Source organism: Limanda limanda, chromosome 3, assembly GCF_963576545.1.
Source record: "Limanda limanda chromosome 3, fLimLim1.1, whole genome shotgun sequence".
Classification (NCBI taxonomy): Eukaryota; Metazoa; Chordata; class Actinopteri; order Pleuronectiformes; family Pleuronectidae; genus Limanda; species Limanda limanda.
In genome coordinates this window covers 22254262-22278345 of record NC_083638.1, presented here as the reverse complement: position 1 = coordinate 22278345, position 24084 = coordinate 22254262, and the positions used below count along the sequence as shown (strand labels likewise).

General features: G+C 42.2%; 1 protein-coding gene across 1 annotated transcript; it reads left to right on the top strand.

Moving 5' to 3' along the window:
* Window positions 1–867: 867 nt before the first annotated feature.
* On the top strand, window positions 868–9995 carry crispld2 (cysteine-rich secretory protein LCCL domain containing 2). Its single transcript, XM_061067645.1, has 14 exons — window positions 868–1140; window positions 2253–2371; window positions 3272–3404; window positions 5224–5339; window positions 5773–5873; window positions 5955–6149; window positions 6232–6292; window positions 6399–6465; window positions 6562–6692; window positions 6797–6840; window positions 6937–7009; window positions 7106–7181; window positions 7805–7935; window positions 9944–9995. Exons 1-14 carry the CDS (start codon window positions 868–870, stop codon window positions 9993–9995), a joined length of 1572 nt encoding a protein of 523 aa, XP_060923628.1.
* Window positions 9996–24084: the final 14089 nt, after the last annotated feature.

The following is a 24084-nucleotide window of genomic DNA, read 5'->3' as shown; positions in this document are numbered from 1 at the left end:
CTTTATCATGGATGTTTAGAAATGTTCTTTACAGGACTTCTGACTAAATTTCTTCTTGTGAGACACTGAGGGTTAAACAAAGTTTCCCTGATTCCTGAAAATCATTAAGTCAGACTTTGGCAACAAAAGTTTCTAGGTGTGTTATTTGTGGTGCAGTTCATGATATGTATGTGTTTATGAGAAAGTAATTGAAACATTTCAAAATCAGACAATAACTGTCCCTACATAATTAGAGTATCACTCATGGAATATGTTTTTCAAATAACTTCAGTATCACGGTGCAGATAAATGACGCACAGTATGTTACAACACAGTCATATTGACGTCAAACTCAATGAGGATAACTTTTCAAAGAAGGTTATACTGTCAATACAGTCACCGGTTTATTCATTACACCAGTACAATCTGTTGCAATCCAGTGTAACACCTCTGCAAGCTCATACTCATCTGCTTTTGTTGACATTATATTCAACTCTACGGTCACGATTAAGGCTGTGGTTCCTGTAATGGGAAGTTGTATTGGGTGGTTTTTACTATTTTCACACATGTGGAGCATGTGAATAAATTTGTGCAACATTTTGCTCTTTCATACATTTGATCCTTTGTAAACCTGCATGTGTAAACCGACTGAACTTTGGTCTCATAAACGTCCAGAGTCTCCCACATTAGAGCCTCTGTGCTTGCAGTTTGTAACATGTTCCCTCCTGTGTTGACTCACACAGTGGGAAAAGACTCATTAAACATTTTCTCCCAGCAGGTTCTGTCTAGGCCTTTGAGGAGCGGGCGTTCACCCAGAACCCCCCCCCCCCCCCCCCCCCGTCTGTTCTGCAGCCCGACAGTCCAACCCACACAGCCCAAGTTGTCAGAATGACCACCACCACCACCACCTCCTGGCTTCCTGTGCTCTCCATCTTGCTGATGTGCGTGTGGGACTCGGCTTCCCTCCACCTGCCTGACTCCAAGGAGCTCAGGCAGATTCTGAGCCGCTACCAGGAGGATGCAGACCGGAACGGAACCAGCAACCCGGCCGGCGGTAGGACCCGACGAGCCATCCGCTGGTCAGACCGCGAGGAGATCCTCCAGCTGCACAACAAGCTGAGGGGGGGCGTCTACCCCACGGCCTCAAACATGGAGTACATGGTGAGGCATGTCCCGTAACCCACCAATCACTTATTCTTGCATAATTCTTTATAAACAAAGGCTGTTGCAAGACATTTTTGGGCTTCGGTTCCAATGTGTCAGCAACACTGAAACGAGTCTGGTAATTAGGGTTTAAGGTTTTATTTTGCTTAGAAAAAAGGTGTTTCCCCTTAATAAAAACAACCTTTTCTCTCGGCTGGAAACATGCAGTCATGATGGTGATCGACTGCCAGTCTGCTGTGCTGCCCTTTAACAAGGCGGCTAATAATGCTGAGTCTGTTCTACCTGCAAGCGGCTCCTCGCCGGGGGAGAAGACAGGGGAGCGAGGGAAGGCTGGGTCACAACAGGATGGAGAGAATAAGGCCCGAAAGGGAAACGTTCTGTGGCACATCAATGGGTGAAGAAGGAGAGGGATTATTGTTGAGACACAGAAAATTATTGGAAACCACAACGTCCGTGAGGTTGAGAGACGCACAGGCGGCCTACGTGTCTGTGCACTGTGGTTGGGAGGAAAGTGTCTGTAGACTCTCTCTGCCCACTGCTCTCTAGAATTCCAGCGAACAGGCAGTGTGTGTGTGTGTGTGTGTGTGTTTGTGTTTGGGCTTACAGCAAAGTCAGTGTGTGTGCGTGTTGCAGCGACCACCAAAAGGCTGGAAATTTACTGAGGTACTGAGGAGATGTGCTTTCCTGTGCGTACGCCGTCCTCCTTCCATGGACAGCGCCCCCTCCCCGGTGGGAGTCAGGTGTCTCCTCTGCTTTGCCAGCCTCCTCTCCGTCGCCGTGAAGAAACCCACTCAGGAAACGTGGAGGATTCAGCTGTGATTGCTGGAGATTTGTAATGGAGCGGGGCCAGGCGCCGGCTGCTCCGCTCAAATGACACCGCCTGAGGTTAATGTTGTACTTACGTTCAGCTCGGTTTCAGCTCGCTGGGATGGAAGGAAGTGCAGGAGGCCGAGGCCTTGAACAGGTTGTGGTTTCATATCTACTGAGTCAGGACAAGATGTGAATTATACGGCTCCATAGTGTTGTGGAGCCAGCAGGTGAATGTTAAAAAGTCTGCACCATTCGTATTGAAAAAAGTAATTTCCTTGTGTTTTACTCGCTGTGCGCAGGTCTGGGACGATGAGTTGGAGCGGTCTGCAACTCACTGGGCGGAGGAGTGTCAGTGGGACCACGGACCTCAGGACCTGCTCATGTCTATTGGACAGAACCTGGCTGTTCATTGGGGCAGGTGAGATGCAGTAACATACTTCTATCAGGATGCTAGAGCATTTCTAGTCCTACATGTTATATGCTATAGTTTCTCAATTTAAAACTGTTTGAATCCTTGAATTGAAGAATATAATGTTTCTCTATTGTAGAAAAAACTTTTTTTTTATCAATTATCAGTCAATTTATCATCAACTGTCAAGAACTGGCACAGAATGAAGCCATGTCCTGCAAACTAGAGAGGAGTGTTCACCTTCAGCAGGAAAAACAACTTATCTTAGAATAAATAAGGTTGAACTGATCTGCTCCTTTAAAAAAGTCTTGGTCCATGTGAAGAAGTGGTCGTCAGTGGCAGCGTCTTCAGCTCCATGTTTGTGTACACACCAGACACAGTGAGTCTCTGTGCATGACAGTGTGTAGCTATCGCAGCAGGTGCCCTTCCAGGAATCTGCTCTCATTCTCACAGCCCCTTTCCTCCCTCTCTCTCCCCTTCTTTTCTTCATGTGCCAACAAACCTTTTTTTTTTCACTCCGCGCCTCTACTCCCCATTTGTAAGATCAGCACTTTTCAATTCCGTAAAAAGAGATGTTTATAATAGGAGGTACAACTGATTTGTTCGGCTGTGGAGCCATGCTTACTTGTGCTTTGATTCTCCTCTTTTATTTTTGTATAACCTGATTTGATTTCCCTGTTATGGAGCATAACAGACTGCAGGTCTGTGTGCCAGCAGGTCATATTCAGACTCACCTCTGCAGGGAAGGGGGGGGGGGGGGGGCAGGGAGTCAAGCCAAGGCACCTGGCAGCCCCCAAAAAATATCCCCCTGTTTGCCCCTGGTACCTGGATGGCCTGTGACTGAGCCTACTGTTTCTCTGTGTGTGTGTATGTGTGTGTGTGTGTGTGTGTGTGTGTGTTTGTGTGTAGACACCGCTCTCCTGCCTTCCACGTCCAGGCCTGGTACGATGAGGTGAAAGACTACACTTATCCTTACCCCCACGAGTGCAATCCCTGGTGTCCAGAACGCTGCTCCGGGCCCATGTGCACCCATTACACACAGGTGAGACATGCAGAGAATAAATATAGCCAGGAGGAGAGGAGGTGAAAGAGTTCAGCAGAAACATGAAGTCTGAAAACCTGCATTGAGGATAACAGTCCAGAATTGCCAACTAAAGTTCTTGTGGTCGTGTTGCATTGTGGGTAACGTAGGCATCAGGTTTTGACAAGAAAGAAGACTTCATGGCGTAAAAAGAAAGCGGCAAGCAAGACATCACAGATTTAAAGGGATAGTTCATCCAGAAATTAAAATTCCCTCATTATCTACTCACCCTTATGCCAATTGGGGGGGGTAAACACTTTTTTCAGGGGTGAACAGTGTAGCTGATTAGTGACCTATAATAAAACGACAGAAAAAACACAACATGCCTCCATATTCCTCGTGTGGTGTCATCTAAACGTCCAGAAGCCCCAAAATTCACATTTGACTCAAAACAAGGTCATTTCCACCATATTTTAAGCCTAAAAGTCCGACAGTAGTGGCCAAGCTAGCGGACGTTAGCATTTCCGACGATCGCTGAATGCATTCGTCAGAAGATATCGGCGGAAATTTTGGCTTAAAACACGATGTTTATGACGTCGTTTAGAGTCGAATTAGAATTTCGGGGCTTCCGGATGCTTGGATGACATCACAGGAGCATTACGGAGCAATGTGTGGTTTTATTTTGTCTGAAGAAGTACTCAGCATTGACTTAATTTGTATTGCTCTAACAAAGTTTAGCCCTGAAACTCCAAAAATGTTTTGTGGACTAAAACACTTCACCCACCATTGGCATGGTAGATAATGAGTGAGTTTTCAGTTTTGGTTGAACTATCCCTTTAACAGAAACTCAGATGCAATTGACCGAAAAAATAAGCGTTAGGGGACGGAGAGGAGAGTTGGAGATTTGATTGGAGAAAATCAATCAAAAGCAAACAGCAGTGGGTGAGCTGGCATCTTCTTCTCCTAGACTTTACTTTGTAACTGCAGGGATGAGTTAACAGAAACATCCAGACTCCTCCCTCGGCCTTCACCCTGAAACCCGATCACTGCCATCTGGTAGTCATTTCCAGACGCAGCAGACATCCCGCACTGCCTGACCTGGATTCTTGTGAGGATGCTGCAGTGTAAAGGGACAGTGCCAGATATGAGCATCATCCCCTTGTCTCTGTCTTTCATTCTCTGGATGCGCTGTTGCATTTGTGATCCGGACAGATACGGCTGCTTGAGAGGGGTCGTAGACCCTCTGGATCCAGAGGTCGCACAGTGCTGAGCTACCAGCACTCAGCACACATCAGTCAATGTGCTGACTCACTGCTTCCAGTGGCCTGTAACTGCAGCAGGGGAAAAGATGAACATTCCTGAGGAGGGAGAGTGCACATGTTTGAGAGTTTGGGAGGAAAGTGAGGAGGAGTTATGGAACATGCTGTGTTGTATTCGCCGTCAAGTGGCACATCATTCATCTGTAACACCACCGCAGCAGCTTTCCGTTTAATAAGGTGTTTTATTTCGCCTTGGACCGTTTTGTGCCGACACTGACCTCTGTTTCTTCAGAGGGGTTTTTCCACCTCTAACAGGAGGAGGAAAATGATTATGATTGCATCACAGAGGGCAAACTGGGTTTATAAATGATGTGCATCTGACAGAATAACAGGCCCGACACTCCTGGATGTCCCAGTGGCCCTCATTAATCTAGATTCTTCCTCTGGAGTAACACTGGCTGCTGGGAATGAGTGCTACGACTTCTAGCGGCTAAAAGCTCAGTAGTTTACTGTGCTATGTGTCTGTTCGTTCAATAATTTTTGTGCTAACTTTGGCCCTTTTTTTATTTCCCTCCTCACAGCTGGTCTGGGCAACCACCAGCCGAGTGGGCTGTGCCGTGCACATGTGTCCAAGGATGAACGTGTGGGGGGAAGTTTGGGAGAACGCCATTTACCTTGTGTGCAACTATTCCCCAAAGTAAGATCAGTATTCCTCCGTGTTCCGCTGTTCATCATCACCTCTGCTCTCTTGACTTAATCATGCACCCCCCCCTCCCATACAATGCTGACAAATAATATATTGCCTGCGCCTGATATAGATGTAAGTGTAGATATCGAGCTCTAATCGTTCCAGAGGTTTTGTGTGTGCCGTTTAAATTCCTCCTGGATTCAGAATAGAAAAATAATAATGAAGCACGGGGAAAGAAAAACAAGAGCAGAGCGGGCGTTTGTTTTCCAGACAGCCCACAGGATGTAACAGCCTGAGAGACACAGAGGAGTGTGGGGCTAATGTCTATTATAGGAGTGAGCAAAGAGTACTGAAGTAATTACAAGGCCTTGAGCCCGGTGATGCCTGACTGATGATTAATTTCCATTTTGGTCAAGCTGTTCATTGTGCACTACTTCTGCAGGGGTAACTGGATTGGAGAGGCCCCATACCAGCATGGCCACCCCTGTTCCCAGTGCCCTCCCAGCTACGGAGGAGGATGCAGGAATAACCTGTGTTACAAAGGTGAGACAATTTACTTTTTTTGAGCATGTTAAAATTAGATATACCTTCCAACCTGAACTCCATCTGTTCATCCATTTATAGATGCTCAGCGCTCAGAGACAGAGGACATGAACGAGGTGGAGAAGCCTCAGGTTCCACTGCCGCCTCGTACCACCACCACCAAACCTGCCCCCAGACCCAAACCCTCCACTCCCAAGAAACCAGCGACCAAACCCTCCATTCCTAAACCCACCACACCAAAGACACCATCTTCTAAGACCCCCAACCCTAACCTAGGTATCTACAGGGATTGTTCTTAGTAATATCCCCAAAGTTGATATGTTTGTGTGCATCTCTAAGATTAGTTTTGGTCTTGCAGCTCAAACCATTAAGTGTGAGACCAGACTGCGAGATAAGTGCAGAGGAGCAACCTGCAACAGGTCAGGATATTTGAATGAATTCCACTTTAAATATGAACTGCACATTCTGTTTTACTGTGAATTAGTTTCCTCAGCTCACTTTTGTCTCCTCATTTTCCAACCACAGATATAATTGTCCGGCCAACTGCATGAATAAGAAAGGGAAAGTCTGGGGAACTCTCTTCTACGATGTGGTGAGTCCGTCCAGCGTAAACAACTAACCCCACATGTCATTTATAGTATTTACTGTCCACGAATATTTATAAATGCGGGTTTTTCCATTGTTTTAGCAATCAAGTATTTGCAGAGCTGCTATTCATTTCGGCGTAATCGACAATAACGGAGGACTGGTCGACATCACGAGAATGGACAAGCTACCATTTTTTGTGAGAGCCACAAAGAACGGCATTGATTCTCTCAGGTAGATAAATGAAACGCAGATGGAATTCCCCTTTACCGATGCAGCTGTGACTCTCACTTTGTGCAATAACACTGGATCTTTCTGACACAATGTCTTTTTTACAGTAAATATAAACCCAGTAACGCCTTTGTGATGGCCAAGGTGGAGGGTAAGTGAAGTGTTCCCTTTACGTAAAGCTTTGAGTCGTGATCCTACAGATTCACACAGTCAGTATGTTAAGAGTTCTTCTTATTCTTTGTCACAGAAATGACAGTGGACTGCTACACCACGGTGGCTGAAATCTGTCCCTTCAAAAAGCCCTACTCCCACTGCCCGAGGTGCCGTCTCCCATCCACCATCATGTTGTTCACTAAAGCACCAAACTGTTAAAGATACGGTTTTTGATTGTTTCTGACGTCCGATTTCTTCCTCAGAGTTTTCTGCCCGACCAACTGCAAGAGTCAGCCTTCCTACTGGTCACCTGTTATTGGGAACAACATCTACACAGATGTAAGTAATTCAAAGTTTCTTTGTGTATGTTCTGGATGAACTTTAGCAAATGTACCATGAGTCACACTGGGCCTATTATGGCCTATTATTTGAGACAGAAAGGGAAGGATACCTGGATGTGTTCAGGCTTTGTGATGCGCGGTAGTTATGGAAAGCTGTTGAATCATCATCTGGGTCATGGAGGATGGGATTAATGGTGAGGTAAGCCAGCGACTGCCAGGGATGTGTGACCCTGCAGTCCGAGGGTAGGAGACACAAACGTGCCCAAAAGCTTTTGCCGGTGTCAGGCAGCGACTCTCTTCCTGTGGTGGCGTAGAAGCTGAAAACCGTCTGCTTAGAAATGTTGGAGGGGTGCATGGACAGTGTGATCCGTGTTTGGACTAGAAATGAATGATGTCACTCCAGACTGTTGATAAGAGCTTACTTATGGTCTGTTGTGCCGGAGCCAGACTTCTGGCTCGGGCTGTGAATCAAACACTCGAGTGCGTCCGCGAGCTGCTGCAATGCATTTTGCATTGTGTTTGTGATGTGTCTGTGAAAGGCATTTACAACAAAGTGATGGTGATGAAGTTGTTTTCCATCTTTTAAAAGCCTTTCTCCTCTGACACACTCTCGCCTCACAGAGCTCCAGCATTTGTAAAGCAGCCATCCACGCAGGGGCGACCGGTGCCGACGGAGGCTTAGTGGACGTTCTGCCACTGGACAAGAGAAAGAGCTACGTTGGAATCCTGAAAAATGGCATCCAGTCCGAAAGGTACTGCAAAGTTTTTTGAGGTCATCTACTTTCTGCAGAAATGATCTTCCCAGATTCTTGCACAATAACAAACGGTACAAAGATGGATGGATCAGGCGGAGTGTCGAATGGTGGCAATTTATCAAAGGGACGTTAGAGATTGTCTGAAACCCATAAATCTATATTTCTCTATTTAGCTCCTTGAAGTCTCATTGTGAAGTATTTAAGAGACGTTATGTCAAAAAAAAAGACCTGGTGTGTGACATTTTCCATCAGCAAGTACCAATTTGTTTAAATGCTGGGAAACTCCAAACCTCCTTTGTTGTAAGAAGCTCCCTGTAATATTTTGTAATACAATACAATTGTAATACAATGTTCACCATTGTTGGAATGAAACACGAGCGTCTTAAATATTCCAGAAAAGGTTCTTTTACTCACTACACCCTCTTGATTTATGCTTCCTGTAATACTGCGTGTAGCGGGTTCCCTGCCTGCACACCATGTTCCTCACATCACTCTCATGTCTTTGGCCGGCTCCAGCGCTCTCGGCTCAGGCAAAGAAGCTGCTGCGGCCGCCTCAGCTGGCATGTGGGCTCGTAAGAGTGATGGTGTGGTTTGATGTGTGGATGGGCCACACGCGGGATCTGTGCTTACTTTACTCAGGCATTTCAATTGAGTGTGCAAAGTGCTGAATGGCCAAAAGCGCTGCAAGTCTGAATCTACAAAATGTGAAGCGGAGCTGGGAAGGCCCCACTCAGGGCACTGGGAGAGGAGGTCAGACCACCGAGTCCGTGCCGTGTGCCAGCAGCGTCAAGGCAGGGTGGGCAGCTTGGACCCGACTGGGGAAGTAATCACAGACTATCCAATTACTCGGGGATGGAAATGCTGTCGACCACTTAGTCAGTGCTTCCCTATATGTGCAATTATCTGTGATCTGATACCAATCACTCGGGCCTATCTCGATTATTGATCATGGCAGAACTTCAACTTCTCTCCAATAATGAACTAATTACCCAGTCATCAGGTTTAGCACATGTGGAAGCTGGCAAGGTCGGTTCAGAATACGGTAACAATGAGTCACGCTGCCAGTGGCATTTGGCGGATGTGTGGTTTTTTTTTGTATTTTAATTTAATTTGGCTGATTGGAGGATTTTCCAAAAGATGTGTTTTTATTTAACTTAAAGGGGGAGTCCGCCTATTTAACACTTGGACTTCAGTTTAGTCATAACAGTTCTACTCTCCCTCTGAACTCTGCTATAAGGTGACTCCTCTGGCTCCACAGGCAGGTTTCTGGGAATATAACTGTGATGTCACGACGTGTGTTATGTCAGCTTGTGCTTGAGACTCACGTTACTTCAGCCTGTGTTACAAGCTGGGGTTGTGCAGTTTGAAAGAATCCGACATTTAGGAAACAGAACAGAAGGTGTTATAAAAAATACTATTGGGTTACTTCTAAGTGTTTTGGACCGTCGTCCACACACAGAGATTAAGATTCAGAATAACAGGTTTTACCATTTTCCTCCAATCTCCCATTTTTTTCTCACAGTTCCCCTGACTTTTCTGAAGTAACTATTAAACTACAGCATGTGTATCTGTAGTAGTAACCATAGACTTCTAGATGCACGCAAGATGGACGATGTGTCTCCACTTCCTCCCGATGAAGCTAGAATATCCTGGATACAGGCGCCGCCATCTTGTGCTCTTGACGTAATTTAGAGTCAATTTCAGCTGTCAAGACGTTTCACCTCGTTTTGACATAACTAATTAAAACCAAACTTTTAGGAAATGTACACTTGAATATCCAACATTGTGATAATATTTTTATGAAATGACAGAAACCCTCATTGAGAAAGTTTTATTTTACGTCAATGTCACATCTGTCGACGCGGAGGAGGCAATGTTTATGATCTATTCTGGAGCCAGCCACCAGGGGGGCGATCAAGATTCACTTTCACTCTTCAGTTTTAAGGAGACGTCATGTCGTCCATCTCACCGAATGTAACACGTTTTCCTTGTCATGTGTTTGCAGCAAGAGCAACACAGAGGGCGGCTCGTTCCGACTCTTTGCTGTGAGGGAGTGAGACCTGAGCTCAGACGTCCAAACACCAACAGAGTCTCCTCAGCGGCTCTGGAAGAGCAGGAAGTGCCCACAGGTTGGAAACCATGGCTGTTTGTCTTTCTCCTCCATGTGCCTTCACTGGACACAGAGCGATTGACACTTCTCCCTCTCAGTTATCTAACAGTAGCCCCCCCAGTAAAAGTAATGGATTATGTTTTGTCAACTTTTAACTCCATAAGGAATTTTCTTAGACACTAAATGTGTGAATACAGACGTTTTTTATATATAATGATGCATTGTACAGCTGGTGCTGAAAGTTTATAAGTTAGACATGTTTTACAGAAGGTACTATGTTTACATTGATGTTCTTATACAAATATATGTCGGTTTTCATACACAGGAATGTATACGGATCACACTGTATTTAATCAATGTGTACAGACTATATGATATTTTGTTTGTTTTAAAAATGGAGTACCATATATTAACATATTCATGTTCTATTCTTGTTCTATTGTATTTCTTTTAATTTGATTGCCTTTGTCTTTGCTTTCCTACTCCTGAGAATTTAGACTGTGAAACTAAATCTCAGTCTAAATGGTGTGTTTGGGTTAAGAGATGTGCTCGTTGTGAGTATGGAGGTTTTGTTGGAGAGGGAACAGAGTCGTAAATGAAAGTGTACAGAGGCAGCAGGAACTGCAGCAGGGAAACAAGGTTTTCCTTCAGGAGGCAAGTGTCACTTCAGAGGGATTAAGTCAAAGTGTTACATTGTTGTGTATATTTTACAGATCGGTTACAGCGTTTTGATTGGTTTAAGTGGTAGTTGGTTGAGGAGGGAATGGAGGCAATAGTGGCAGATATGTTTATAATAATGAACAGTAATGTGTAATATACCAGTTTATATTTATTGTTGCTTTTTGCTTTCCCTGTTTCTGTTTTTCTCTTGCTTCTCTAAGACATTTACACTTGGCATTCAAACGCATCTCCTATCCAGTTTGTACCTAGATAAGATCACATTAACCCAGACAACACCCAGAAAAACTTTTATTTAAATGGAAATGTTATTCATTCAACACCCTGTTACATTTGAGTATGGCAGCTCAAACACGCCCACCAAAGCCAGAGAAAATGTCTTGTTTCACAGGGTTTTAAGGAAAGATGTACATTCAGAAAACTGTAGCAAAACAGAACACAGTCATTTTGAGATTGAATGCCCCTGGTATTAATATGTGTTATAATGGAGATCTGATTGGTGACTGTTTGCTCTGTCCAGCTTGTGTCACTCCTCTGGTTTGATGCATTTACACTTTTACTTTCATGTGCTAAAGCTGATTGCAAGCTAATCACCCAAAACACATTTTAATCCAGGTGTAAATGAGGTATGAGATATATGATAATGTTTTATTTCTCCTCCCCATCAGACATATGAATGTTTCACATGTTTCCCATACAGAGAGTTCTGTTATGTAAAGACCAAGCCATGATTTGAGGTATCAGCATCAAACTGTAGTTTATGCTCTTTGGTAAATCCTTGATTTTGATACTCAGCATTATTTTTAGACTAATAAAAAAAATGTAAAGAGAAGTTTAGGCTGCTGGGTCGGTTTCCAGCTCAAATCATACCAGCATCATAGTAGCACCATTATAAACCTTGTTATTCTACTAATTGAGAATACAAAAGTTAAAGCCGAGATGAAATGATATTTAACTTGTAGATCTTTTTCTTCCAGCATATTTAAACTTTATCTCTTTATTCTACCTCAGTCCTATTGCTGCGCTCAATATGTACGTCTTTTCTATATGGGGAATGTCTATGTCAAAGTTTTATGGGAACTGTAAATACTATGATATTTGTTTTTTGATTCATCCACTAAGCAGTAAGATTATAATTAAAATGTGTGAATTTATGTAATTTGTCTTGGTGGTATTGTTTTTATACAGGTGTGGGATGGGGTTTTATAATTTTGGCACAATTTGAAAATAAAGTTTGCTTTACAAATACAACAGAACATGTTTGTTTTATTGAAATATGGTAGTAAATGGTACTTTTTGCACACAAACAATCAAATCAATGGACAGTGTTACAACATAAAACAGAAGAAGAATATATAGCTGTTGTTACAAGAGCTCATAACTTTATTAAACCCAATTCGACCAGAGTTTTATCAGCCTAGAATGTGCATGTGTGTCATGTATTACGGATGAAATCTAGACCTAGGCCGCCCAGGATTTGCCCGTTATCTTTGGACAAATATCACTGACCATGTTCATAACCTGGCTCTTCTCCCTGTGGTCCAACACAAGCCAAACGAAACGGAACAATGAAGTAAAGCAATCGCTTTTTATTCAAGAACCACGTACATGATCTGCCAATACTTAATATGTGGCTTTAGCTTATGGTGGAATTATTTCACAAGAAAGAAGGAAACCAAGAAGGAAAGAAAGAAAGAAAAAGTCTTGGACTTGGCGAAAATTTCATCAACATGTAATACTCCATCTCTAGGACAAGTTGACTCATGTATTCCATTAATGAATGCCCAATCTACACAAACAGTGTGTAAGGTGTAGAGATGTGGGAAGCAGAAAGACAACTGGCAGGGAGAGAAGAGAAAGTGTGTGAGCACTAATAACTCTTCATACCTCAGGTTCTTTTATTCGAGGCAGATGCTGAGTTTCAGTTGGTTCCAGGTTGGACGGGGCGCAGGCCGTCCCACTGATAAACAGCTGCAGCCGGCTCATGTGATGACTATTTTACTCCCATCGTCAATGGAGATTAAATGAAAATATACTCACACTGTAAATCCTCTGCTCAGAAAAAAAGACTTTGCAAAACAGGTTGTATCGGCTCTATGACGTCTGCATAACACGACACTTAAAGTCTGTTGTGTTTTCTTTCTACTGTCATTAAAGCCTATTTATTGTTAGAACTCACTAATATGCTGTATTTTCTCCTTTCAGATGCACAGACGGGAAATTGTTGGCTGCACATCTCAGTTCATTGGTACTGTGGTATCAAAATCCATTAAAACAAGTTGCTGCATTTATACATGACCCATTAGTTGGAGGTTATACAAATTTAAAGCCCAGGGGGTGGGAGCTGCAGAATACGCCGGCTGACATTAGTAGTGTATGTGGGCCGGTTAGCTCAGTTGGTTAGAGTGTGGTGCTAATATGCCAAGGTCGGGGGTTCGATCCCCGTACTGGCCACTAACTTTTCAGAGTGGTGGTGGACTAGTGATAGAAAATATTGTCAAAGGTGTGAAAATTCACTGATCTGATTTTGAGGCCATGAGGCCAAAAACATACCTGGATATGGATCCAAGACAATCCCAACATCTGCTCTCCATCCTTACACTGTGTCTGTTGTATCCTACTGTGTTCACACAGATGGGTCAAAAGCAGAGAACTGCATGTAGTTTGTCTAGATTCAATAAAGGAATCTTGAATCTTAGATGGACAAGATGTGCTTTAAACAAAAACATGTGATCTCCACAGTGGAATTACTACCTCATGTCTCTGCCACCTGTTGTGTCAGCTGAACGCCCGGAGATTTCTGATGATGTCGTGAACCTGTCTGAGCAAAGAATCTCCTGCTGTGTGGACCAGATGTGACAGGGGAACTCTTGAGTCCTGACCAGATCGTGTGGACATCCTCCTCAGTTCATGGTAAAACCAGATTTAAATGAGAGTAAAAATGGATTTGCATGAATGGATAAAACCATAATGTGGTGAACGTTTCCATTGTTCAAGTTCGAACCCTCCGTGAGGCCCGCTCTGTGCTCTCATGGGGAGTTGTGGGTGGTTGTACTGGGAGAGCCACGTGTGTGGCTGTTCAAACTGTATTATTACCAAAATGTAATATTCTGAATTGTATTAATGGGGTTTTGGAAGGGCGCACGAGAGCTTATTGCAGAAGAGTTCATATTCCCCAGCTAAGCCCTCTAGGTAGAATCTCAGATAATAAGCAATGGAGTCCAGAGTAGTAAAGGGTTGTGATGATATTGTTTTGGTCAGAGAGGCTTCACAGTGCAGCACATCTTCCAAAATAAAAGAACAGGAGGTGGGGTCATTATGACAGATTGTGTCAGACCTGCGTGTTTTTCTTAAAAACCCGATAAGATTTGTAGCCTTTACTAGATCCATCAATCTGAAGGGAACATGTGGAATATGTTATGAATCGAAAGGAGGAAAGTCGTCTGAGTCAAAGTGAAAAATGTCTTTTAGAACAATTTCTCTCGATAATTGCTTTATCTTAAGGTTAAAGCGCAAACAGCGGTTACTGCAGCTCCCTGAACTCCCAATTTTGCTGTTAAAACGTTACATCATTTTCACTTTTCAGACAGAATATGCTTTCGTACAGTCTCCTCTTCAGTGTCTGCCACATTATGACGATCACAGTGAATACCAGGCTTCTCTATTACCGCTCTCTCTTTCCATATAGCGGGGACGTCTTCGTCTTTTTCTCTGTCCTCAGGAGAGTCAGCGCAGTGAATCCCTTTGACTTCTGGCTCAGGAGGAGAAACCCACCCAGGCGAGAGAATAAAAGCTGTTTGCCAGAGAGATATGAGGAATCTGTGCTGATGCTGCGTCAACCACTGATATATGGAACACTTACACAGCCTGGATAGATCTATAGGCTCCATGCACCAGTCTGAAACGATGAGAGCTGAAGGATCTCGCTGCTGTCTGCCTCACACACAGTTTTTCTTTCTCCCTCGTGACGCATGTCTGTTCTGGGAAGAGTGCAGCTGAAGAGTCAGAGCACACTGATCAGACATATTCACGTACGGCTCAGTCGGCAGTCAGTGTTTTTGTGATATAAACCATAATCCATGTTGTTCTGAACACATACACCAGTTTATCCCCTATTCAACGACACATCTATTTATATAGATGATGATTAAGAGCAAGTCATTTTAAAGTGTCTCTGTCTGTAAATGATGAGGTGACTGTTAAAAAAATAAAACTCTCTTCCAACAGAAGGTCCTCCCTGAATAATCCTTGACAGACACTGTGTTTACTGCAGGTTTTCGTAACTCAATCACAGATTCTGGACCCGATCGAAGAGATTTAACTTTTTCTGCAATTTACATTGCGCATGAACTGATTCCAAGCTCAAGAATGGGAATGAAACTTCACTCTTCAGTGTTTTAAAAACATGAAGTTCAATATACCTTTAGTTGTCGTTATTAATCTTAGAAAGTATTTGATTGAAAAAAAGTATGTATCTCATGGACCAAAGGACAAAAATAGAGCAACATATAAACATACAACATTGAAACGCTGACATAATGTCAATCACAATGTTAAAGGTAGGGTTGGTCATTGGTTTCTGAAACACTTCTTCTTCACGTCCCGACAGATATCGATAAATAAAATTCTGTTACTAACTGACCTGCCTGAGTTGGCGTCTATCAGTGCACGTTTTTCTGTTTTGGGGATGTAGCTTTGACAAGAGAGCTGATGGGAGGAAGTGGATGTGGCGACCTGCCCGGACTAAACCCTCGCTTCCTGTTTTATTTTGTTTTTCTCTCACTCTGCTCATGGACTCAAGCTTCACTTCTGTCTCATTATTCAGTTTCTTACCTCTTCATTCACCTGCATCTCATCAACACTCATTCATTCCTCGTGTTGCCTTCCTGTTTATGAACATCGCCTGTTTTAGATTCCACCGAAGTTTTGATTTTCTGATTTTTGCCTGTGGATTTCCTGTAACTTTTGAATCGCTGGTTACCTTCCTGTGTAGGTATGGTGGTGGAGAGATCTCATCGCACTGCGAATAAATCATTGAACTACAGCCAGGTTCAGCAGTTTTTCGGATAGCCTGGAAACACTTCCATTGTAATTTTACAAATTTGCAGCGCCTTTCTGTATTTGCATGAGAAAATATCAACTTGACAGTGGCATTCTCTGAAAAATCAGGGGACCACCAACCAGTAAAATCTCTTTAAATCCATCTCCTGGGGACCATGAATTTCAGGAAAATCAGTAATAGAGATATTTAAGATGAACTTATACATAACCAACATTGTCTTAAAAAATAATTTATACTTATTTAATATTATCTTGTCCTATTAGCCACATCAAATGCAAATTTTAATTTATTGTAGGTAATGCAGTCTATGACATCCATAAAATGTTTTTTATGTACTTGTATTTTATTTCAAAAACTACAGAGATAAAACAGAAGCTGCATTCATTCAGTTTTTCCTGGGAACAGAATGAGCCCCTGGAAGCTCACATTTTTCCTCCCCATTTCTTTTCACAACAAATGAATGATTCATCTGCTTCTTCCCTCAAAAGATTACCATCAGTCCGGTATCAGCCAAATGTCGGGTACATGAAACAGTGAGACCCTGTTACATAAACCTGCTGTCAGAAAAGCCGTCTAACTATAGAGAACCTTGTTATAGACATTAAAACAAAGAGGACACTCATAGACCCGTTTGTTCTCCAGCATCAAACAGCGGCGTCGACGCCTAATCACATTCAGCCAAATGGTTGACTGCTTCTTTTGTGTCCTCTGCCCGTCATTGCCCTGCTGGGTGAACATCTGAATCCAATGTGTGGCAGAGGAGTTTGTCATCACTTTGTTCTGATTGAAGTAGTGAAACGAGCTGGAAGTAAACAAGGCTTGGGGGACAAGCGTTAGTATCTGTTTAAATAGCTCTGAGCCACAGAAGAAAGAAAGAATAAACAGCCTTGGCAAAGCTCTACTTTGTTAAAGTTTGGTCTCTGTGAGAGGCTCTTAGAGTTTAGATGGAACTGACCCCGGCCTTCTATGGGGCTCTTAGTTTGTCCTCTCACTCTGAAGTCCTGACAGCGATGATCAAAACAAAGCACAAACATTTCTACCCTCAGCCAATAAAGAAGTGAGGCTGGATGTAACGATGGTGGTGCACGATTTAAATGTGAAAAATGCTTTTATGAAAAATCACTGACATTCTTACAAAGTAATAATATTCTGCAGCTGCATGATAGTGTTGAGGTATTAATGGCCGACAGATAACAGGCGTATCTAAGGATATAACAGAAATGAGAAAAACCTGCTCCCTGAGATAAAGGCTGGAATGAGTAAATTATATTTGTTTTTTTGCTCTTTGCTGTCTTCTTTTTCGTCTAATAAATAAATAAATTAATAAAAACAACACAACAGGGAAGTAATTAAAACAATTATTAGCTATTTCTTATTGATTCTTAAGTAAAAATAGTAGAATAACTAAATTAAACCAAAGAGTTCAGAGAAGTATGCTGCCATGACAGTATTCATGTGAATATAAAAAAAACAATGTAGGACAGAAATGTTGATAAAAAACAAGTAATTGAAAGAAATAGATTGAGGACATATTTCAGAAAGTAGCATATGAATTAGAATAATACATTTCTTTGACTTTAACATATATGACGCATTAAACAGGCCATTTTTTCCACAGGTTCCTGCAGCATGTTGTCAGTGAACACATTGAGTGATTTTGTTTTGCTTCACCACCTCCCGCTCAGAGTGTCACACACTACAATATGTGTTGGAACCAGGAACGGGTCATAAATCGCCTTTGTCTCTGCCAAGTTGTTTCCAAGAGTGAAAGACAAAAAGCCTTTGAAAATGAAGAGCTACAGTAGCTCTGGCTCCACCAGTTAGGAAACTGGCCCCAAAAGTCATTTGACCTTTCCCAGTTCGGAGAAAAACGGATTCCCTACCTGTAACCGCTAATCTCAATTTAAAGACGTGGCCATTCATATTTGGCACTCTGGAGCAAACAGCACAGATGTGATGCATCCATCACACAATTGTGTATTAGGACCATTTTACACTATATAACAGATAGTGTAATGTCTTGTGCATACAGTACGCTGATCTAATCTCTTGCAATGGGTCTATGAAGGTCCGTGTTATTATTTTAAATCTGGTCATAAATTCAGACCAAGTTTCCACTCCAGATTTGGCTCGAACTTGTTAGACTTCCATCAGAATACTGGACTCAGCAGATTCTCATCAGTCTCTTTCGAAAAAGCAACTTTGAGCTCTCCACTGTTTTGCACGTTATTAAATTGTGAAGTTTGATACAAGGTGAAGAGGTGAGAGGAGCTGAGACAGAGTTAATGTTTTAAACATTTACATCGGATTGATTGTTCTTTCTTCAGAGATGGTGCTGGGTGCGCAGACACCAGTGTAATTTAACTCTTGATGCCTACGTCCACTTATGTAATTACAGGCATACCTGTTATTACAGGAAGTTCACTGATTTATGACAAAAGTGTGATAGGGATTGAGAAGTCTTCCAGGTACACAGCAAATACAGTAGATGTTTCCAGAAGCATATTAGGATTTTTGTCCACATTATGTTAAGGTTTTTCGCAAGTGTTTGGGCGCACGTGTGTGTGTGTGGTTGGGCGTAGTTTCCAGACTTCATCTGTGCGCCTGAGATTCATTCTCTAATAAACTCAATAATCCTGCTGCAGTACTTACTTTACCTCACTTCATCCCACCAGACTCTGACTGACAGTCACCCACAGTGGTAAGAACGCCACAGCCGCTCAGCCTTTTTTATCTTGTAATATTTAGTCTGCCTGTTCTATAGACTCTGCTCGACTGATTCCCAGTCTGAGCCCTTTGGTTCCTCGTTTAACATCTGACTCTGATACTGAATTTAAATCAGAACCGCATATACCTGCCCTGCTCTCACTTGGTCCATATCCCAACCAATTTTCTGGGAAATTCGTTCAGTAATCCAGCTTCCAACCCGTCAACCAACCAACCAAACAAAGGCAGGGGTGAAAACATAACCTGTAACTTTGAAGCAGTCTATACAGAATGAATTAAGTTAACATATTTCAAATACAGAACCCTTTTTTCAGTGAATATCTAATTTAGGGGTTTAAACATCTTTATAGCATAAATAGAAAAGCACAGCCATGCAAGAAAATGTTATTTATTATTATTGAGTGACTTATTATCTTCGTCAGACTGAGTTCGGCTTATGGTTCGGGATGAAAAGGATTAAAAGCAGAGTCATCCAACAACACTCATCAATTTGTGGTCATAGTAAACAAGTCATTTTATTGGGCTGTTTGTTTCAGTTGAGTTTATAGATTTGATTTATGCTGATGTTTTCCTCAGCACCTGCTTTATGTATTTCTAGGACAAGTTTTGTATTTCCAGTAGCAGAGCTAGTGATAATGACAGAGTTGTAAAGGTCTATTCACACAAATCCTCCACAGCTGCTTTACATTATATATAAGACAAATGACCAGTTCTATGTCATGATAAAGCTTCTCATAGAGCCACATTAAAACAGCATCTCATTGAATACCCTGAGGCCTCTTCTCCCTTTTCACTGATGTCATTGGTCTATCTGCACTTCACGTTGGCACTCGCTACTCATGCCAAGACAAATGTCAGCCTGGGCCGCCCTGCGCTGCCCCAGCTTGGGGTCGTGAGTTTATTTTACTAGACTATACTTGACTTGCTAGCTGCCTCCTGCACCATGGTGCTGCAGGGGCTCTGGGAAAGGTTTTGGTTCCCAGACAGAACTGGGATTTCTCGACTTGTTAGTGACCTTTTTCCCGTAAGGGTTAGAACAGCTGACTTGTGGGAGCTGTAAAGACAATACTCTCAATTTTATTAACAATTTATTTGACGATTCCCACATTTTATCTCTTTATACATAAACTGTGAAAGACTCCAGAGCTTGTGAGCCCTTGTCAAATAATCTAACTGTCGGTTGTCCCGCTAAAGGCTGATAGTAGCTTACGTGTAGCTTTACACACACAGTTCAGACAGCTGTAATGGATGTATGTCTTGTTTGCTTTTGTCTGTGTAATTACGCACGATTCTGTACGAACAGCCTTCACTCTAAAGGAATGTTTTTCTAGCTCTATATGCACTTTATTTGACACACACTGTTTTTAGTTAAGTCATCCAATATGTTATCATGGTTTAAAACACAAACCAGAAGGGTTTCTTTTCTCCTTGTGTAATTTATACTCACTAATTATGATAGTGGGTGGACTGCTGTATTTACAAGTGTAGTTATATTTGAAATCAGATTCAGACAACCAGGCTATAAGCAGGGAAGAGTAAAGACAAAAAAAACCTTCTTTCTGTCCCTCCGAGAACCGTAAATTATGTTTTGGGAGTGGTGGTTGGACTTTGACGTCTGAGCTAACCAACTTATTCATTGTGGCGTTGTCTCTTTGGAGTGAGTAGTGAGCAGTAACAGGAGATCAGAGTGCTGACATGAGCGTGAAGCCATCCTGACGGCAGGCCTGCTGACGCACATCAATTTCAGGAGGACCAACATATGCTGCCTCAGCCTGGATGCTTTCTTGGAACGCGCGAGTTGTGTCTGACTGACGAGCTTTAAGGCCTCAAAACACTCCCGTCACGTGGAGGACTCCATCCAAATCGTTGCATTCTTCAGCAAATGTTCCACCATATTTGACAGTTGACCAAAAGTACTCAATGTTTCTGATACAGGAATAATTCTCAGGTTACACGTAACTCTGGGCAGATTGAATTCTGGTTCGGCCGGGGTCTTTGTATGGATTTTGTATGTTTTCCCTGTGTGGGTGGGTTTTCTCCCACAGTCCAAATACATGGAGATTGGGCGTAGGAGAGAATGTGAGTGTGTATGATTGTTTGATTCAGCTGCACTGTTGATGCTGTTCGGTCTCTCGCCATCGAAGTGTCCCAGCTCTACCTCCAGTGCATAAACTATATAGATGTACAATCCATTGACACTTCCACCCACTTCACTCCAGAAGTGAACCTGAAATATCCCAGAAACAAATGCTACCACCTTGTACATTTGCAGCAGAGTCTGCGTAGTAGCAATTGTGGGATGGAGCCACAGCATGCAAGGTACCCTTGATACACATGCTCGACCAATCGTGACTCCAAAAAATTTGGATTTGAACATGCATTCGTAAGAACGACCTAAAGTGAGATAAAACATCTTTGAGAAAAATGTATTTGGTATATACTGTGAGTTTTTAGTTTGGTCCATGTCCCATCCACTAACATGGATGAGGCAGAAGTTATGTCCCATACTGCATTCAGCCTCCAGGTGGCAATTGAGACGCTTTGGCTTCATTTTTGAAGTAATGTCATCCATCTTTATTTACAGTCTATGCTCCACAGCCAAAACCGCCTGACAACAGATACCAGTTGTTTTTTTCTGTTTGGATATTTCCAAACTATTTGTGGTATCATTTTGTTGAATGAAATGACCACTGTCCCGTTCTTTACACATTGATGAACTTGACCAGAATCTGGTTCTTACAGAAAGGTTACATAATTATTTTTGACAAATGTTTGCCATTTGTATGAACCTCTGGCTAAATGAAGTGGAAAGAATTCGTTTAAACGTTCAAATCGTCTCATACACACGATGAACACATTTTTCTGCTTGTGTCATCCCACAATGTCTCAGTTTTTTTTTCAGTCTGTCATATTCTTCCTGTGTTCATCTTTCCATTGCTCTGCAGTCTTTCCCAGAAAAACAGCATAACTTCCATTTCGCCCCGGCAGCTCCGGTGCTTTTGTGGATTTCGGTGTTCTGGATGTGCTCAATCACAGTCCCATGTATCCTCATCCCCCCATTTAGAATTAATGAGTCTCTGGAGCGATTATGTAACTCAGCAATGGAGGCGGTAAACAGTTTTGTGAGACTTTGCTCATTCCAGATAACAAATGGCTTTATCAGCCACCAAAACGTGCTTTTATTTTTCTGCCAAGAATAAATTTAGTGAATCTGCATATCTGCTCTGTTCCACTCTGCGCTCTTTAAAAGATCGCTACAACTGTTTATGCTCCTACTACAGCTAGTACTCCCACTACTTCATATTGCCTTCAGCTAATCCGGGTTCTACTGCAGCCTGAGACGTTGATAACAAGCTAAAGGTCAAGAAAAATCTGAAACACAGTTAAATCCCTGACTGGAATTAAAAAAGAATTAAAATGGAATAATACATCCAATCCAAATACAGTAGTCATAAAACAAAAATGGTTTCACCACATAAACACACAACTATAAAATGTGTTTGAAGATGAAGAGCTGGAATATGACTCATTCTGACAGCCTAAGCTCCTGGATGGTCCCGAGCCTTGACGTCCACGTGGAAAAACATCTGATTGACATTTAAAATTCGGCTACGTGGAAAGTTTTCTTCCACACTGGAGACTAGATGTCAAGTGAAGTTCTGTTTAGAATATACTTGAAAAAGACAGATGATGTACAGACATCTGTAACACAATCTATACCAAATTGTTAAATCTTGTATGTTACTATGACTACTATTACCCAGGATTTAATCTAATGAGCCCAAACAGATGTCTCTTAGGAATAGGAAAAGTTTTTTTGTATCACTTACGTGTTTAGAAAAATCACTCACCTGCAAAAGGTCAGACACGTTTTCAGATCTTGGTCAGGTGTCGCTCGGAGTTTGACAAAGTTCCAGACAGGGTTAAGGTGAGAGTTGGAGCTAATAACACCCTGTTCTCCTTCTATTTTCCTTGTGGAGTGTCCAAGAATTATGTGTTAACGTCTAGTGTTGCCATTGGCAAGTGTTGAGTGATGGTGTGTTTTGTAATCGGATAATACCATGTGTAGGTTTGTTTAAGGACAGAGTTATCACAGTTGAGACAGATGTTACTGTAAGATATGACTGTGGTTTAGAGGAACCATGTGTAGGATTTTGTGGTATTTATTGACAGAATTTAATTGAATATTCATAATTATGTTTTTCTTAGTGTATAATCATCTGGAATTAGTAGTTTTTTAGCTTAGAATGAGCTTCCTATATTAAAGTTGGGAAAAGGTCCTCTTCCCACGGAGGCCACCGTGTTCCACCACTGTTTGAACTTTACCCCGAGGCCCCTATAGGTTCTGTACACTTGGAAAGTGAAGGATGAGGGAAAGGGTAATCTGTATCCTTACCACTAGGTGCCACTAAAACCAGACACTGGTCCTTTAATAAGTATACAATAGTTTTTTCCCCTACATGCTAACAGTCTTCTCAGTGTTTTTCCTGTGAATTTATTTCTTTCGTTTTTGACTTTGCCTTTTGCCTCTGTTTTTTCCACCACCTTCCCCGAATCAAATACCTGCCTCTTCACCTAAACTGTGTGTTAAAAACTGAAGGGTGAGAGAGATGGGTATTCAGTTGGGTGCAATTTGAAACGTTACCACTAGATGACACTAAAATCATATATACTGGTCCTTTAATAGTTATGCGAAGTAATTTTTGAACATGATTAGCAAATTTTGAGCACTACCAATGATCCTCACTCATATTTTCTCAACTGAGCAGCAAAAACTTTTTAAAAATGTGCTTAAAAGACAAATGTTAGTGAACCGTTCCTTTTTTGTTTATCTTTCCATAGACTTTTAATCCTCAGTTTCAGTCTGAGACCAAAAACTCAGCAGCTTCTTCAACTCCCTCCGTTCTCCAGCTGTGTTCCTGATGAGCCCAGACCACAAGATTTTAATAGTACTTAGTCTGTCATATCTGACATTTAAGAAATCCACCACCAGTGACCAGAGAGAATGCCTTCTTAAACCATGATATAAATTCTTGTGACAGTTTGATTTGGTGAATACTACTGGAAGACTTAACACACCGAAGGACGCATCCTCTGTCCTTAATTGCACTATTTATTGCACAGAAATAGTTTGTCTCATAGTGTGCTTCTGTCAACGGATGCATGAGCGTGTGTGGTTTGTGGGTCTGCTCCTCCGCTCTATTGCCAGTGAGAATGTTCCTTCTGGTTTGCTGCATAATGAGCAACACCTGTCCACTTTGCCAAGCAGAGACGTGATTGGTGCCCTGTCTGGATTCATGGCCGACAGCTACGTACATGTCCTAATTTGACTCCCGAAGTTGTGCTCGTCTCCTTTTAATATGGCTGCATATCTACACTCACTTAGATTCACCTTATTTTTAGATGTGCAAATTGTGTTTTGCTCTAGTTTGGTTTGGTTGTGGCCACTTTTCTAAATCGTAAATTCTGTTTGAGCGAAATAACAGCTGTGAACTTAAACTTTTATTTAATGCAAAGAGACACTTTTAAAGACTAAATGGAAATGGTTTGCTTTTATACAGCACTTTTC

Excerpts from the sequence above, each read along its gene's own strand:
- crispld2 (XM_061067645.1), top strand. The coding sequence starts at position 868 with ATGACCACCACCACCACCACCTCCTGGCTTCCTGTGCTCTCCATCTTG. Across the intron at positions 5,340-5,772 it reads GTGTGCAACTATTCCCCAAA|GGGTAACTGGATTGGAGAGG; the intron begins GTAAGATCAGTA and ends CTACTTCTGCAG. Across the intron at positions 6,841-6,936 it reads TGTGATGGCCAAGGTGGAGG|AAATGACAGTGGACTGCTAC; the intron begins GTAAGTGAAGTG and ends TCTTTGTCACAG.